Source organism: Cololabis saira, chromosome 14 (assembly GCF_033807715.1).
Source record: "Cololabis saira isolate AMF1-May2022 chromosome 14, fColSai1.1, whole genome shotgun sequence".
In the NCBI taxonomy this organism is placed as follows: domain Eukaryota; kingdom Metazoa; phylum Chordata; class Actinopteri; order Beloniformes; family Belonidae; genus Cololabis; species Cololabis saira.
The window spans coordinates 43132679-43151988 of record NC_084600.1 but is presented as its reverse complement, the minus strand read 5'-3'; the positions used below and the strand labels follow the sequence as shown (position 1 = coordinate 43151988).

Sequence of the window (19310 nt, the reverse complement as noted above, 5' to 3'; positions counted from 1 at the left end):
TTGGGTATCAAAATCAGAATCAGAATCAGGTTTATTAAGTCAGCTTAGAAAAACTGTTTTTGACTTCCGATTAGGGCTCGATTCAAATATCAAGATTCGATTCGATTCCGATTCTTAAGATTCAGAATCGATTAACACGCTTCGATTCGATCCGATTCGATTCGATCCGATATTGATTTGGGTTACTGTTAATAAAACTGTTTTTTGAGCTGTTGCATGAATTATATGACTGTAGTTCTGCAACATATTAATACTAGTATTATATTGAGATTCAACAGAATCTCAATATGTGGGGCAGAATTACCAAACAGATCCAGGGAGAAAACAGAGACGGATGAAATCGGTTTTATTTTTTCCCCATTTATGAGAATTTGGTTTTTAACATTTATGCAAATGTAAACCCAAGACAGTATATAAAGCAAAGAAATATAAACAATGTATGCAATTATAACTGAAAACTTTAATGTTTTCATACCTTTAAACATATTTAAAGGCAAAAACATGGTACCAGTTATTCTCGTGTCCAACAAAATATTCCTTATTCAGTAAGTGTCTGTGAAAACTTCGCCCCAGAGCTGCTCCATAGCCATTGTCCTTGATGTTATCAGACGGCCCGGTACAGTTCTGAAAACAAGTCCACAGGTGTTTTGAGAGAGGGGGAGGGCTAGTGGGGGCAGAGCCACTTGTTTACATTCCACCAGGGAGATTGTGACTGGAGCAGCGGGCCAAGCTGCTCTGTCAAGGTCAGATTATAGAATCAACAATTGTGAAAGAAAGGAAACAGGCAGACTCCAGTAATTTTCCGTCTGCCGTTAAGTCTCTGATTCCTCAATGGCGACTCCAAACAGACGAATTTGTGATAAGTTGCAAATCAGAACAACATGATCGTTTTCACTAGGTGTTATCACACTTATACCCCCCCATATCTTGAAATGTGATGTCCCAGCGTCCCTGACGACAGTGGTCGCTATCAATCTCGTTTTTAGCGCGCTTTGCAGTGTTACTAACTTACAAAAATGAAAAGGAAGCAGGTAACCCTGCAAGTGATGGGTCCAATGGTAGCGAAAGCGGGAGTCAGGCTATTAACAAGGCTTTTAGACACTGATGGATTAATTATGCAAGTTCATCTTAAGGTAAGATATCAAATCACCCTACCCTCTTATAAATCTGTTTAAGGGAATTAATCTGTTTTACTCTCTCTCCCTCTCTCTTCTGCTCCCTCCCTCTCCTTTTTGCATTTGGTCTTTAACTGTTTTGAGTTAAACTGGGATGTCCACGTTATATTGTTGCACTGACATAGTGAATGAAGTGAACAGAATGAGTTAAATTGCATTTGTCAGATACGCTTTTTCTGCTCTCTAACTCTGCCGCTTGCTGTCCATGGTGCCGAAAACGGATGCGTAAAGGCGCGTTGACTGAATTTATTAACACGTTAAAGTGTAGTGTTCATAGTTAGCAGGATGTGAGTGAGACTGCATTTGAAAAAGTTCCAATTTTCTTAACCACACAGATAAGCTACATAGCAGACCTCTGTGTTGAGTATTTGCCGGGCATGTTGTTTGATACTGTAGTTAAGTTCTGTGACTCGTAACCTTGCCATACCTTAGCTTTGACTGAATTGACGCCACTGAGCTCAGGTTATAACAGGACATAACTCCTAGCGTAAGTTATCCCTGTTATCTGCAGCTCATCAGACTCTCTATGAAGATCTTTCTACTCTGTTTTCAACTTGCAGGAACACAACCGTATAAAGTTGTGCAGGAGTCCGTCCATGTGACATTTCAGGAAGATACATTCCTGATTGAAAATCACAGGTTAAAAACAATCTATAAGCTGTGACATTTTAAAAATGCCATTCTTCGTGTTGCAGGTCTGTGAGCAGGACACCGGAGCCCCAGAGCATGCTGGGCCGGCGGGAGGTCGGCGTAGCGGCTGATTGATACCATGACCTGCTGCCCCGTCACAGACTGGCTTTGCTGTGGATCTGCATTTATTAACCAGGATGTGTGAGCTACAGAAATCAGGAGGCCGGAGGGTTTTAACCTCCAAGCCTCAGGTTGAACGCAGGCTTCTGTGTTTTGAAGATACGGGTGTAAAACATCGAGTTTAGCACGTGCTTTTATGCTTTTATTTTGGCGGGGACGGCCTACCCGTGCCATCCTCGTACACGACCGTTAGCTTCCTCCACTTGAAGAAGGTGACCACGTCCAGGATGGCGTGGGCAACAGCCGTGTACTCGGGGTACAGGTTGATGAAGAAGCACTGACAGTGCGAAGGCCCTATTGTATCTGTAGGATTTTTCACGTTTTTCTCTGTTTTTTAATTTTTTTCCGACGAAATGAGGGCCTTTTTTTCCCCCTAAACGTGCCCCAAAAGTCACCAAATTTTGCACACAAGCCATGCCTGGTGAAAAATGTGATATTTAATGGTTTGCAATAATGGGCGTGGCCTAATGGCTCAACAGCGCCCCCTAGAAAACTTTGTGCCTCAAGCCCCACAATACGGTTTGACGTACATGAACGAAAATCGGTACACACCTGTATCATGTCACAACTTAAAGAAAAGTCTCTTGGAGCCATGGCCGAAACCCAACAGGAAGTCGGCCATTTTGAATTAATCGTAATTAATTGTTTATGCCATTTCTTCAGCCGTTTCTTCGCCTGAACCGTAACGTGCACCCAGGTGTGTTATACATCAAAATGTGCGTCTCCATCCTGCGACGATGCGCATTACTTTTCTCAGTCAAAAGCGTTACCGTGGCGACGATAGAGGCCAAAAAGTGCGCCCACCCTTCATCTTGTTGGTCCATATTTGATAGTTCCTACTTTTTATGCCATAACTTTTGAATGGTTTGACATAGAGTCATGGGTGGTGTCATATGACTCGGTTTTGAGTCCTTGAACATAATTGGTGCAAATTAGTCCTGCCCCTTTTTCTAATTGGTCGATATTTCATAGTTCCACCAAACCAAACAGGAAGTCGGCCATTTTTCAATTAATCATGTAATTTTGGCGCAATTTATTCAATTTCTTCGGCCGCTTCTTCGTCCGAACCGTATCGTGCACCCAGCTGTGTTAAACATCAAAATGTGCGTCTCCATCCTGCGACGATGGGTATTACTTTTCTCAGTCAAAAGCGTTACCGTGGCGACGCCAAAAAGCGCCCCCCCCCCCCTTCATCTGATTGGTCCATATTTGATAGTTTTTATGCTTCTATGCATTTATGCTTTTATTTTGGCGGGGCCGGCCTACCCGTGCCGTCCTCGTACACGACCGTTAGCTTCTTCCACTTGAAGAAGGTGACCACGTCCAGGATGGCGCGGGCGACGGCCGTGTACTCGGGGTACAGGTTGATGAAGAAGGTGTCCTTGTTGTCCACCGACGGGTGTTTCCAGCGCGTCTGGATGTGCGGCACCTCCAGGGCGTTGCAGATGGACTGGACGGCGCTGACCGACGAGCTGTGGGACGGGCCGAACACGGCCACCACCCCCAGGGCCAGCTGGTCGCACACTGATAAGAATAATAATAACACGTTATTTATAGGCGCCTTTCAGGACACTCAAGGTCGCCGTACAAAAGGACAATAAAAACAATCAATAAAAACATGGCAATCAATCAAAAACAACGGCAAAGTACAATATATAATAATGGCTTGGTTTTTATATAGCTCCTTCAAGGCACCCAGAGCTTTACAGAAATCATTATTCATTCATACACATCCTCTCTGGTGGTGGTAGCTACGTCTGTAGCTACACCTGCCCTGCAGACTGATGGAAGCGTGGCTGCCATATCGACCAAACGGCCCCTCCGACCACTAGGAATGGGTGATATTTTACCGTTCACGATTTACCGCCAAAAAAATTCCCCACGGTAAGAATTTGTATCTCGCGATAAAAACGATAAATTCATGTTGATGACGTTTTTGTGTAAAGCTGATTTATGGTTCTGCGTTAAATCGACGCACAACGTACGTGAAGGAAGGAAGGAAGGAAGGAAGGAAGGAAGGAAGGAAGGAAGGAAGGAAGGAAGGAAGGAAGGAAGGAAGGAAGGAAGGAAGGAAATGAGCAAGAAAGAAAGATAAATTCCTGTTGATGAGGTTTTTGTGTAACAAACATGGCGGATCTGAGAGCGAGGATCTTGAGTCATTCCAGTTTTGCAGTACAGGTGTAACTCATTGAATTGTTTTTTTTTAATTGGTGTAGTTTAGTAGCATTTATTGCATTTATTATTATTTTAGAGCAGTGTTTTGTGGGCTCCAAAGACTGAATGTGGTGATAGATTTTTAGTTACAAAGATGGAGTTGAATTGGTATTTTTTTTATCGTCATTTTTATCGTTATCGGGATAAATGCCAGCAATTATCGTGATACATTTTTTAGTCCATACCGCCCCTCTCTACTGCCCACCACCAAACATTCATACACATTAAAACAACAGTGACTGTGTTTCCATGCATCCATTACCCTTTTAAAACCCAAATATTGGCAATAACCCGAATTTGCACGGCCATGTAAACACCAATAACCCCTTTGAATAACCCGAATTTGCTCATATTGGGGTTTTTAAAAACCCCAATATGACCCCTGGGTTACTCCTTTTAAAACCAGAATATTCAGTCATGTAAACACCAAACGGAATATCCCCATCAAAAGGAACATGAATTTGTTTTCTGCCAGGCTGTTCGCTGTTTGATTGCGTCATCTAACACGGCGTTATAAATTGTTCGTTTTTTTCCCCACTTATTCCACCGAACACCGAAAGTGTTTTTTTGCTATTTTCGGCCGAACAATTTCGGTTACCGAACATTCGGTGCATCACTAATTACAATAATCAAGACGGGATGCGATCAGAGTGTGGACCAGGATAGCAGTACTGTTGGGTGTGACGGACGGACGGTGACATTATTAATGTGGGACTGAAATGATCCTGTGGTGTACTCTCAAGGATGACACCCAGACTCTTATCCTGGGGTGGGGGAAACTGAGGAGTTGTGAAAAGAGATGGAGAAACTGTTCATCTAGTTTGTCACACTGGTGAACGAGAGACGGGTCAGGCGGGGAACACGTGACGCTGCCGATGCCACCGGCGTCAGAGTTCAGAGAAGAAGATGAGGTTCCTACCAGTACTCGAGTTGTAAAATAAAATCAGGGGGGATGGTGGATTTTATCATATGGGGACAGATAATTTGTGCTGATTACAAATAATATAATACAAATAATAGCAGTGACCAAAACAGCTGCAGAAATACTGCAGGAATGACATAGCAGCAGTTAAATGCAGCCTTCTGTAAGCTTTAAATATCCACTGGGCTTACATCAAATACATCAAAACACAACAATAAAAAACACTTTTCTGAACTTATCAATATGACTCTGTCCTTCACAGGATAAGTAAAATGGATCACTGCAAAAACTCACAATCTTAACAAGAATATTTGTCTTATTTCTAGTTAAAATGTCTCATTTTAGTAAAAAAAATCTCATTACACTTAAAACAAGACTCATCACTGGAAAAAACAACAATTTTCACCTGTTTCAAGTAGATTTTCACTTGAAATAAGTAGAAAAATCTGCCAGTGGAACAAGATTTTTTTGCTTGTAATAAGAAGATAAATCTTGTTCCACTGGCAGATTTTCCTACTTGTTTCAAGTGAAAATTGACTTGAAACAGGTGAAAATTGTCAAATAAGTTATTTTTCTGGTGTTATTTTTCTGGTGATGTGAGTAAAACCACATTCATTGATGAAATGACATAAGGGATGGAAAGGGGGGATGATTTGGACCGTTTTTATTTCAGGGGGGATGCCGTCCCCCCTCATCCCCCCTCATCCCCCTCAACTCCAGTACTGGCTCCTACCTCTCCTGGAAGCCTCGAAGCCGTCGAACACGTTGATCCTCTGGATGTCGTAGGTCAGAGTCACGTTGGGCATCAGCGTCTTGTTGCGGTTGATGTTGTTGACGGCGAACTTGAAGGCCAGCTCGTCCATGCTCACTAACTCACTCTCCCTGGTCTCGAAGATTCCGCCTGGACGGAGACGGAGAGAGACACGAGGACCGAGTTAGACATCAGACCCCCAGACCGGGACCGTCCTGATAATAAAGCTCGGGGTCGTCATCCTTTTTCTTTTTATTAGTATTTTTAAAATGGTGTATCTCTCCCTCTCTATCCAATAGGCCTGTGTTGAAATTTTTCGATTCTAAATTGATTCTCATATTAATTCCTAAAAATCGATTATGTATTTTTTTTCATCATTACATTACAACTTTTGGTATTTTTTTTGTTTATGCCCAAAAAAAGAATGTTTTGTTGGACACGAGAATAACTGGTACCATGTTTTTGCCTTTAAATATGTTTAAAGGTATGAAAACATTAAAGTTTTCAGTTATAATTGCATAAATTGTCTATATTTTATTACTTTATATACTGTCTTGGAGTTACATTTGCATAAAATGCTAAAAACTATATGACTGTTTTTTTGTGATTTATTTACAGTTAACATGATTCATCTGTCTTGTAACATAAGAAATGATGATAAATCTTCCTGTGTGAAGACGAGGTGACTAAAGGTTGATTTATGGTTCCGCGTTACACCAACGCAGAGCCTACGGCGTAGGGTACGCGTCGATTTAACGCAGAACCGTAATTCAGGCTTTAAGATCTGTTTACAGCGTGTAACTGCATGAGAGCGTCCGACTATCAGGTCGAGCTGCGTGACATCGGACGCTCTCTGTCCACTAGGGGTGGCCAAAAATATCGATATGGCAATATATCGCGATACTTTTCCAGCCGATTCAATATCGATATTCAAAATTTGAATATCAATTTTTTTTTTTTTTTTTTTTTTTTAATCCCCGATTTTTTTCCCATTATATCACCCAGAGCTCCTACCTAAGTGACAGTCCTGGACATTGCCACTCTCTACCAACCCTGGGAGGGCCCTGCACTGAGCTCAGGTTTTATTTCACGTTTTATTTCATTTTATAATTATTTTTTTATATAACACAATTGCCTGTCCTTAAAAAATGAAAAATAATGGACAGAGGTTTATTTATTTATGGATTTATATCTATACTGACTGATCACTGTGCCTGTCCTTGGTTTTAGTTCCATCTTTCTTGTGTTTATTATCATTTGCCACATAATTAAAGCAACCTCATACTAAATTTAATGTTAATTTCATATGATGTAAATCATATGAAAAACATATACAAATATGTTGTAACTTTAGCTTGTATAGTTATAATAAAACATTGTTTTGGCTCAGTTTGTCCCATGAATTGTCACTATAATCTGATGAACGTGCAACTCGGATTTTAAGATCCATCACTATCATCTGATGTACATATAGTAATATATAATAATAATAATAATAATAATAATAATAATAATAATAATAATAATAATAATAATAATAATAATATATACAACTTGGATTTTAAGATGTGTAATGCATTTTTACATTTTTCGGTGAACTATGTAGAATATAATAATCGGGATATCGCATAATCGGGACATCGCAATGTGTATCGTATCGTGGCTCAAGTATCGTGATGCGTATCGTATCGTGAGGTCCTTCCCAATACCCACCCCTACTGTCCACACTGAAACCGTTAAACTCTCTCTGTCCACACTGAAACCATTAAACTCTCTCTGTCCACACTGAAACCGTTAAACTCTCTCTGTCCACACTGAAACCATTAAACTCTCTCTGTCCACACTGAAACCATTAAACTCTCTCTGTCCACACTGAAACTGTTAAACTCGCGGCCAGTTAGGACAGTCTAATACAAAAAAAATAAAGCCATGGAATTGATTTTGTCGCAGAAGCTTCTCGCATGGGACACGTTTTGTGTACGGAGCCGCTGCTCTGGCCGGAGCGAGGCTTATTCTCCTCCCCTGCTACACGTCATTCAAGCAGCCAATCAGCGCAGAGCCTCATTATCATATCCTCCCCACCCTGAAAATGAAGCACAGAAAAAGGCTTTAGAAGCGGTAAAACTAGAGACAGGGCCCACAAGCTGAATTTCTGATTTATGTAGAAAAAACAAGCTTTAGATTGTTTTTAAGACATTCAAGGCCTGTTTAAAATATACATTAAATGCCATAATATGTCCCCTTTAAAGGGCGTCGCTCGTTAGGCTGTGCTGATATAAAGTCAAATTGAGAAATCCTCATAATTAATAGATGAGCTACAGTCCCCACAGCTGAAGGGGATTGTTTGACAAACCTAATCAAAGTTTAATAGCTGCTGCAGCCGCTAAAGTGCTTTGTAAATGCTGCCTCGGCGCCGGACGACATCACCGACTTGAACAGATGTTGCAGTAAATTCACACGATCTTCCTCATAAATTTGATCTGGGAGGTAATGAGACTCGGATCGGTCAATGTGACTTTTGATTCTCCTTAAAAAACAAGGGAAAAAAACACTAAAAAGGGTCGTAAAAATCCCTTTCCCTCCCCGAAGCTCAGTTTTAAATGTATTTTTGTGCTAACGACCTTTTCCACACGATCGACCTCCAGCGCTCGCAGAGCTCATTACGGAGAGGAAACATGTAAACTGTTATTAACTTCTTTATCGTTGCAGTTATCGACCTCATTGAGCCACTTTCCACTTTAAATCAATATCTGCATCTTAAAAAGGTTACAGCTCTATAGTGTGATTAATAAATTCACAATTAAATATCACGTTTAATAGAGCAACGGAAGTGCCTGTTAAATGTTTAAAAAGAGCATTGACCCAGTGTTTCTAATGAAACTACATCAAAGAGTCTATACAAGCTGCAGGATTTATAAATACATCCAATATTTACTGCAGCCTGACTAATGAGGCTCATGTAAATTCACCTTTTTTATTTCCTAACAAACCAGTTCATGAAGAGTTGATAAACATAAATTAGACTCGTAGTTCTCGACAGTCTTTGGTCTTGGTCTAATTAGGGCCCGAGCACTGACAGTGCAAAGCCAGTCCTGGCGAAAAATGTGATATTTAATGGTTTGCATTAATGGGCGTGGCCTAATGGCTCAACAGCGCCCCCTAGAAAACTTTGCGCCTCAAGCCCCATAATACGGTTTGATGTACATGCACGAAAATCGGTACACACCTGTATCATGTCACAACTTAAAGAAAAGTCTCTTGGCGCCATGGCCCAAACCCAACAGGAAGTCGGCCATTTTGAATTAATCGTGTCATTTTGGCGCAATTTATGCCGTTTCTTCGGCCGCTTCTTCGCCCTTCGTGTTATACATCAAAATGTGCGTCTCCATCCTATGACGATGTGCATTACTTTTCTCTTTCAAAAGCGTTACGGTGGCGACGATCAGAGCCGCCGCAAGGGGTGTGCGAACCATGCGACCGCACGGGGCCTCGCGCCCCAAGGGGCCTCGCGCTATGGGCCGTTTTTGAAAAAAAATATATATATATATTTTTTTTTTTTTCGTTTTTTTTTTCTTCGTTTTTTCCCTTATAAATATCAACAGACACGTTCCATTACAGACCTAAATGTGTACTAGTCTGTGCATATCAATAAATATATGTGCAATGATGCGTGTGTCTGTTGTTCAATACAACTGATCAGACCAAGCGCAGACACAAGCTGCTCTGATCCAGACGGGTGGAGTTGGAACAAACTGTCACACAATGTCGAGAGAACGAGACAGATTCAGGAAATTTCCATCAAGGGATGAAAAAAGAAAAAAAACTAAAGAAAATGGAAGAGTTTAATGCCTCTCTGAAAGGCTTGTTTGATAAATTTGTTACAAAAATCACCGATCCGACCGGGTCTCAAGCAGCCGTGGGGCCCCGCGTCGAGGCAAGAGATGATGATGAGGCAGGGGAAGGTATCCAGTATTTTGATCATTGGAGAGTTAAAATTGCGCATATAGACACCCGATCCGACCCAAAAAACCCAAAAATTTCGCAAGGGCCCCCCCCCGCCATTTCGCACAGGGCCTCGCAAATCTCCCAGACGGCTCTGGCGACCATAGACGCAAAAAGTGCGCCCCCCCTTCATCTGATTGGTCCATATTTAATAGTTCCTATTTTCTGCCATAACTTTGGAATGGTTTGATATAGAGAGTCATGGTGGTGTCATCGGACTTAGTTTTGAGTCCTTGACTTTTATTGGTGAAAATTGCACACGCGAGGGCCCGTTCATCGCTGCTTGCAGCTTTAATTTTACCAACCCCGGGAGTTCCTGCACTGATCTCAGGTCTCCTCCTTAACCTGAGGAGTGAGCAGGCCGCATCTTTTCTTTCTTTCATTTAATTCACACATCCGTTGTGTGAAACTATCAAACACTGAACACGACGTCGAAGAGCAGCTGCAGCGCTAACAAAGGTTTTTAAAACTCCTGAACTAAATGAACTTTTCTTTAGAGAAAATGTTGGATATTTCTGCTTAAAGTTCTAAATGTTATATTAGTTCAATGAATTTCATATTATCTATATTTACTATAGCTTTTTTGGTTTCTTCTGTTATCGGACACAGTTTGTCGCGAACTACCTGAAAAAAGCCTGGTGCTTCATGGGAAGCTGTGTCTGGTGACAGAATAAACCAGACAATCCAAAATGATGTTTACTGCATGAGCTGTTGCAATTTCTTTCTTTTTTTGCACTTGAAATGGATATTTATTTCTTAGTTACTTAGTTAGTATTTCTTATTTCCCAATAATTATTGTGAAATTATTATTTCACTAGTTATTTTACAGTCATATAATTCAGGCAACAGGCTCAAAAAACTGTTTTAATAACACTAACCCAAATCAATGTCGGATCGAATCAAATCGAGTTGAATTAAATGGTGATAATCGATTCTGAATCTTAAAAATCGGAATCGAATCGATTCTTGACATTTGAATCAATTTGATTTGATTCGATTTATGTTAGACATTTGAATACCCAGCCCTAGCATTTATCATTATCATTGATCACTGATCACTGATCACTGATCACTTATCAGGGCAGCGCAGCTTCGCCTCAATATTTCATTTGAGCCTCTGAGATACTGGTGCAGGTTTACGCAGTTTACTGATCACTAACACACAGCAGAGCAACCGAATCATAGGAAAACCCTCTGGCCACGAGATAGAAAAGGTAATTTAATGTCATTTTGAGAGGAATGCACATGTGCAACAGTAAAAGTTAATTCAGAGGAAAACAATCCTGCGTCCTGATCCACGTCTTCTGCACAAAGATCAAACGTCTGGGTCTGTCTGAACGCGTGGAAGCTCTCATCCGTCTTCCACTTCACCATTTAATTACTAATAATTAACTCCTACATGAGTCATTTGTGGTCCCTGGCGGAGCCGCCGTTCCTCCGCTGCTGCGGTTGGATTTAAAACATAGATGCCTCTAACGAATCAGTGCACCTCGGGGCACTAAAAGCATCCGCAGCGCCGTCCAATAATGAGAAATAATTTGTGACGGGAGCAGATATCCATCTGCCGTTACGGAGAGAGAATTACAAATGGAAGGTTCATAAATGCATTTTAGCGCCTGTCTGGGGTTTGTGTAGTTTCATCTGCATAAAACACGTCGAACCCCGAGGCTGCTGGTCTTTTACCGGCCTCCTGATCTCCGTCTCGCCTTGTTCCCCACATGTTATTACAAGTTATTACAAGTTTTATTATATCATGCACAGTGTTTTCCAGCCGGAGGTTTTTCACTTTTCTTAAACCACAAATCTAGGAGAGAAATGCACACATTGGTCATGGATCCAGTCGTATTTATACTGTAAAAGGGAGGTGTTCTTTGTACGTGAACCCCGTCTGCCAAACATATCAGACCTTCAGCCGTGTCCATGTTTATTACTTCCTACTTAAGATGTTAACTCAGATAACGGATGAGACACATCAGTGTTAAAAAATCTGTTTCTCTTGATTGTGAGTAAATATCTGAACTATTTTAACAGCCTAGTCATAAAACAGGAGTTAACCCTGCAACTAGAGAAAACAGCCTAGTCATAAAACAGGAGTTGACCCTGCAACTAGAGAAAACAGCCTAGTCATAAAACAGGAGTTAACCCTGCAACTACAGAAAACAGCCTAGTCATAAAACAGGAGTTAACCCTGCAACTAGAGAAAACAGCCTGGTCATAAAACAGGAGTTGACCCTGCAACTAGACAAAACAGCCTAGTCATAAAACAGGAGTTGACCCTGCAATTAGAGAAAACAGCCTAGTCATAAAACAGGAGTTGACCCTGCAACTAGAGAAAACAGTCTAGTCATAAAACAGGAGTTGACCCTGCAACTACAGAAAACAGCCTAGTCATAAAACAGGAGTTGACCCTGCAACTAGACAAAACACCCTAGTCATAAAACAGGAGTTGACCCTGCAAATAGAGAAAACAGCTTAGTCATAAAAAAGGAGTTGACCCTGCAACTAGAGAAAACAGCCTAGTCATAAAAAAGGAGTTGACCCTGCAACTAGACAAAACAGCCTAGTCATAAAACAGGAGTTGACCCTGCAAATAGAGAAAACAGCTTAGTCATAAAAAAGGAGTTGACCCTGCAACTAGAGAAAACAGCCTAGTCATAAAACAGGAGTTGACCCTGCAACTAGAGAAAACAGCCTAGTCATAAAACAGGAGTTGACCCTGCAACTAGAGAAAACAGCCTTGCCATAAAACAGGAGTTAACCCTGCAACTAGACAAAACAGCCTAGTCATAAAACAGGAGTTAACCCTGCAACTAGAGGAAACAGCCTAGTCATAAAACAGGAGTTGACCCTGCAACTAGAGAAAACAGCCTAGTCATAAAACAGGAGTTGACCCTGCAAATAGAGAAAACAGCCTAGTCATAAAACAGGAGTTAACCCTGCAACTACAGAAAACAGCCTAGTCATAAAACAGGAGTTAACCCTGCAACTAGAGAAAACAGCCTGGTCATAAAACAGGAGTTGACCCTGCAACTAGACAAAACAGCCTAGTCATAAAACAGGAGTTGACCCTGCAATTAGAGAAAACAGCCTAGTCATAAAACAGGAGTTGACCCTGCAACTAGAGAAAACAGTCTAGTCATAAAACAGGAGTTGACCCTGCAACTACAGAAAACAGCCTAGTCATAAAACAGGAGTTGACCCTGCAACTAGACAAAACACCCTAGTCATAAAACAGGAGTTGACCCTGCAAATAGAGAAAACAGCTTAGTCATAAAAAAGGAGTTGACCCTGCAACTAGAGAAAACAGCCTAGTCATAAAAAAGGAGTTGACCCTGCAACTAGACAAAACAGCCTAGTCATAAAACAGGAGTTGACCCTGCAAATAGAGAAAACAGCTTAGTCATAAAAAAGGAGTTGACCCTGCAACTAGAGAAAACAGCCTAGTCATAAAACAGGAGTTGACCCTGCAACTAGAGAAAACAGCCTAGTCATAAAACAGGAGTTGACCCTGCAACTAGAGAAAACAGCCTTGCCATAAAACAGGAGTTAACCCTGCAACTAGACAAAACAGCCTAGTCATAAAACAGGAGTTGACCCTGCAACTAGAGAAAACAGCCTAGTCATAAAACAGGAGTTGACCCTGCAAATAGAGAAAACAGCCTAGTCATAAAACAGGAGTTAACCCTGCAACTAGAGAAAACAGCCTAGTCATAAAACAGGAGTTGATCCTGCAACTAGTGAAAAACAGCCTAGTCATAAAACAGGAGTTGACCCTGCAACTAGAGAAAACAGCCTAGTCATAAAACAGGAGTTGACCCTGCAACTAGAGAAAACAGCCTAGTCATAAAACAGGAGTTGACCCTGCAACTAGACAAAACAGCCTAGTCATAAAACAGGAGTTGACCCTGCAACTAGAGAAAACAGCCTAGTCATAAAACAGGAGTTGATCCTGCAACTAGTGAAAAACAGCCTAGTCATAAAACAGGAGTTGACCCTGCAACTAGAGAAAACAGCCTAGTCATAAAACAGGAGTTGACCCTGCAACTAGGGAAAACAGCCTAGTCATAAAACAGGAGTTGACCCTGCAACTAGAGAAAACAGCCTAGTCATAAAACAGGAGTTGACCCTGCAACTACAGAAAACAGCCTAGTCATAAAACAGGAGTTGACCCTGCAACTAGAGAAAACAGCCTAGTCATAAAACAGGAGTTGACCCTGCAAATAGAGAAAACAGCCTAGTCATAAAACAGGAGTTAACCCTGCAACTAGAGAAAACAGCCTAGTCATAAAACAGGAGTTGACCCTGCAACTAGAGAAAACAGCCTAGTCATAAAACAGGAGTTGATCCTGCAACTAGTGACAAACAGCCTAGTCATAAAACAGGAGTTGACCCTGCAACTAGAGAAAACAGCCTAGTCATAAAACAGGAGTTGACCCTGCAACTAGAGAAAACAGCCTAGTCATAAAACAGGAGTTGACCCTGCAACTAGAGAAAACAGCCTAGTCGTAAAACAGGAGTTGACCCTGCAACTAGAGAAAACAGCCTAGTCATAAAATGGGCTGACCCTGCAACTAGAGAAAACAGGCTAGTCATAAAACAGGAGTTGACCCTGCAACTAGACAAAACAGCCTAGTCATAAAACAGGAGTTGAACCTGCAACTAGAGAAAACAGCCTAGTCATAAAACGGGCTGACCCTGCAACTAGAGAAAACAGCCTAGTCATAAAACAGGAGTTGACCCTGCAACTACAGAAAACAGCCTAGTCATAAAACAGGAGTTGACCCTGCAACTACAGAAAACAGCCTAGTCATAAAACAGGAGTTGACCCTGCAACTTGAGAAAACAGCCTAGTCATAAAACAGGAGTTGACCCAGCAACTAGAGAAAACAGCTTAGTCATAAAAAAGGAGTTGACCCTGCAACTAGACAAAACAGCCTAGTCATAAAACAGGAGTTGACCCTGCAACTACAGAAAACAGGCTAGTCATAAAACAGGAGTTGACCCTGCAACTAGAGAAAACAGCCTAGTCGTAAAACAGGAGTTGACCCTGCAACTAGAGAAAACAGCCTAGTCATAAAACAGGAGTTGACCCTGCAACTAGAGGAAACAGCCTAGTCATAAAACAGGAGTTGACCCTGCAACTAGAGAAAACAGCCTAGTCATAAAACAGGAGTTGACCCTGCAACTAGAGAAAACAGCCTAGTCATAAAACAGGAGCTGACCCTGCAAATAGAGAAAACAGCCTAGTCATAAAACAGGAGTTGACCCTGCAACTAGAGAAAACAGCCTAGTCATAAAACAGGAGTTGACCCTGCAACTACAGAAAACAGCCTAGTCGTAAACCAGGAGTTGAACCTGCAAATAGAGAAAACAGCCTAGTCATAAAACAGGAGTTAACCCTGCAACTAGAGAAAACAGCCTAGTCATAAAACAGGAGTTGACCCTGCAACTAGAGAAAACAGCCTAGTCATAAAACAGGAGTTGATCCTGCAACTAGTGACAAACAGCCTAGTCATAAAACAGGAGTTGACCCTGCAACTAGAGAAAACAGCCTAGTCATAAAACAGGAGTTGACCCTGCAACTAGAGAAAACAGCCTAGTCATAAAACAGGAGTTGACCCTGCAACTAGAGAAAACAGCCTAGTCGTAAAACAGGAGTTGACCCTGCAACTAGAGAAAACAGCCTAGTCATAAAATGGGCTGACCCTGCAACTAGAGAAAACAGGCTAGTCATAAAACAGGAGTTGACCCTGCAACTAGACAAAACAGCCTAGTCATAAAACAGGAGTTGAACCTGCAACTAGAGAAAACAGCCTAGTCATAAAACGGGCTGACCCTGCAACTAGAGAAAACAGCCTAGTCATAAAACAGGAGTTGACCCTGCAACTACAGAAAACAGCCTAGTCATAAAACAGGAGTTGACCCTGCAACTACAGAAAACAGCCTAGTCATAAAACAGGAGTTGACCCTGCAACTTGAGAAAACAGCCTAGTCATAAAACAGGAGTTGACCCAGCAACTAGAGAAAACAGCTTAGTCATAAAAAAGGAGTTGACCCTGCAACTAGACAAAACAGCCTAGTCATAAAACAGGAGTTGACCCTGCAACTACAGAAAACAGGCTAGTCATAAAACAGGAGTTGACCCTGCAACTAGAGAAAACAGCCTAGTCGTAAAACAGGAGTTGACCCTGCAACTAGAGAAAACAGCCTAGTCATAAAACAGGAGTTGACCCTGCAACTAGAGGAAACAGCCTAGTCATAAAACAGGAGTTGACCCTGCAACTAGAGAAAACAGCCTAGTCATAAAACAGGAGTTGACCCTGCAACTAGAGAAAACAGCCTAGTCATAAAACAGGAGCTGACCCTGCAAATAGAGAAAACAGCCTAGTCATAAAACAGGAGTTGACCCTGCAACTAGAGAAAACAGCCTAGTCATAAAACAGGAGTTGACCCTGCAACTACAGAAAACAGCCTAGTCGTAAACCAGGAGTTGAACCTGCAAATAGAGAAAACAGCCTAGTCATAAAACAGGAGTTAACCCTGCAACTAGAGAAAACAGCCTAATCATAAAACAGGAGTTGACCCTGCAACTAGAGAAAACAGCCTAGTCATAAAACAGGAGTTGACCCTGCAACTAGAGAAAAACCACCAGTGTAGAATCTTATAGAAAAACCCTTCAAACTCTTAAACAATTTAATAAAATCCTAACACTATGTTGAGAGTTTAATCTACAGTTTTATAAAAGCAGGATGATACGGGTGCAGAACTGCTGAAACGCTGCCAAAAGATTTTAAAGAAACTTCCAGAGACAAGTTAAACTCATCTGCTTATTCTAATAAAGATGACATAACAGGCTAACTCCTGGATTTCACTCTGCTGACTCACAGCTTAAAGAAAGGAGCTCATTTGATCATTTGAGTGATTCATCTGTGAGAGTTTAAGCAGGTTTTAAATGCCACGTTATTGTCCCAGTATCTTCATTCTTCAGACGTCGATCAATCAAACTTGCTGTTGTTGAGACAAAGATCCTGATTCCTGCTTTCAGACAACAACACCAGCGTGAAGCAGCTGAAGTCACTTCTCATTTAATCTGATCAGCCCATCAATAATCGCGTGGGAAAAAAATAAATAAATAAATTAAAGGTGGGTTTGATACTACGAAATAAAGCACAGAGAGATATTAAACTATTCTTTCATAACTCTAATCCACCTACTTAATCGATGACTAACTATCAAACACATCTAATAAAATAGATGAGGAACAAAGTGCATGAGAATGTCACTTAGGAATGGGCGGTATGGACTAAAAAATGTATCACGATAATTTCTGGCATTTATCCCGATAACGATTGAAATGACGATAAAAAAAATACCAATTCAACTCCATCTTTGTAACTATAAATCTATCTCCACATTCAGTCTTTGGAGCCAAATAACTGCTCTAAAAGATACTAAATACTAAACTACACCAATGGGAATCTTTCTTTCTTTCTTTCTTTCTTTCTTTCTTTCTTTCTTTCTTTCTTTCTTTCTTTCTTTCTTTCTTTCTTTCTTTCTTTCTTTCTTTCTTTCTTTCTTTCTTTCTTTCTTTCTTTCTTTCTTTCTTTCTTTCTTTCTTTCTTTCTTTCTTTCTTTCTTTCTTTCTTTCTTCCTTCCTTCCTTCCTTCCTTCCTTCCTTCCTTCAATCCGGCTTTCCACAAAAACGTCATCAACAGGAATTTATCGTTTTTACCGTGAGATACAAATTCTTACCGTGGGGAATTTTTTTGACGGTTTATCGTGAACGGTAAAATATCACCCATTCCTAATGTCACTGACGTCTGGAAAGACAGGAACTAATGTTAAGATATAATTCAATAAAGTTAATTTTGTCTATGGATGTACACTTTAATTTTCCAATTTTAAATTATAATATTTTCATAACATGTTTATAACACAAAGGGGGGGGGGGGGGTCTTTTCAGTTATTTACTAATTTATAATATTTTCATAACATGTTTATAACACAAAGGGGGGTCTTTTCAGTTATTCACTAATTTATAATATTTTCATAACATGTTTACTAATTTATAATATTTTCATAACATGTTTATAACACAAAGGGGGGGGGGTCTTTTCAGTTATTTACTAATTTATAACATGTTTATAACACATGTATTACATGTTTATAACACAAAGGGGGGGTCTTTTCAGTTATTTACTAATTTATAAAATTTTTATAACACATTTATTACATGTTTATAACACAAAGGGGGGGTCTTTTCAGTTATTTACTAATTTATAATATTTTCATAACATGTTTATAACACAAAGGGGGGGGTCTTTTCAGTTATTTACTAATTTATAATATTTTCATAACATGTTTATAACACAAAGGGGGGGGCTTTTCAGTTATTTACTAATTTATAATATTTTCATAACATGTTTATAACACAAAGGGGGGGGGGGGTCTTTTCAGTTATTTACTAATTTATAATATTTTCATAACATGTTTATAACACAAAGGGGGGGGGGGGGTCTTTTGAGTTATTTACTAATTTATAATATTTTCATAACATGTTTATGACACAAAGGGGGGGGTCTTTTCAGTTATTCACTAATTTATAACACATTTATTACATGTTTATAACACAAAGGGGGGGTCTTTTCAGTTATTTACTAATTTATAAAATGTTTATAACATGTTTATAACACAAAGGGGGGGGTCTTTTGAGTTATTTACTAATTTATAATATTTTCATAACATGTTTATAACACAAAGGGGGGGTCTTTTCAGTTATTTACTAATTTATAACACATTTATTACATGTTTATAACACAAAGGGGGGGGTCTTTTCAGTTATTTACTAATTTATAAAATGTTTATAACATGTTTATAACACAAAGGGGGGTCTTTTCAGTTATTTACTAATTTATAAAATTTTTATAACACATTTATTACATGTTTATAACACTAAGGGGGGGGGTCTTTTCAGTTATTTACTAATTCATACATTTTTTGTAAAATGTTTATAACACAAAGGGGGGGGTCTTTTCAGTTATTTACTAATTTATAACATGTTTATAACACATTTATAACATGTTTATAACACAAAGGGGGGGTCTTTTCAGTTATTTACTAATTTATACAATTGTTATAACATGTTTATAACACAAAGGGGGGTCTTTTCAGTTATTTACTAATTTATAACATAACATTTTTAATATTTTTATAACATGTTTATAACACAAAGTGGTGGTAGGTTCAGTTATTTACTAGTTTATAACACATTTGTTACATGTTTATAACACAAAGGGGAGGGTAGGTTCAGTTATTTACTAATGTATAACATGTTTATAACACATTTATAACATGTTTACATGATATGCAGCAGCACCAGCACCAACCTGCGTGAAGCTGGCCCCCCACCCCACGCAAAATTCAGTGAAAATATTTT

General features: G+C 40.0%; 1 protein-coding gene across 1 annotated transcript in view; it reads right to left on the bottom strand.

The window, feature by feature from the left end:
• The window catches only part of LOC133460107 (glutamate receptor ionotropic, kainate 1-like), a 91166-nt gene that overhangs the window by 53998 nt on the left and 17858 nt on the right, over positions 1 to 19310 (bottom strand). The window contains exons 2-3 of the mRNA XM_061740638.1: positions 5855 to 6022; positions 3252 to 3509 (exon numbers count right to left, since the gene is read on the bottom strand). Coding sequence (XP_061596622.1) covers positions 3252 to 3509; positions 5855 to 6022 — 426 coding nt within the window. The remainder of the gene's footprint in view (positions 1 to 3251; positions 3510 to 5854; positions 6023 to 19310) is intronic.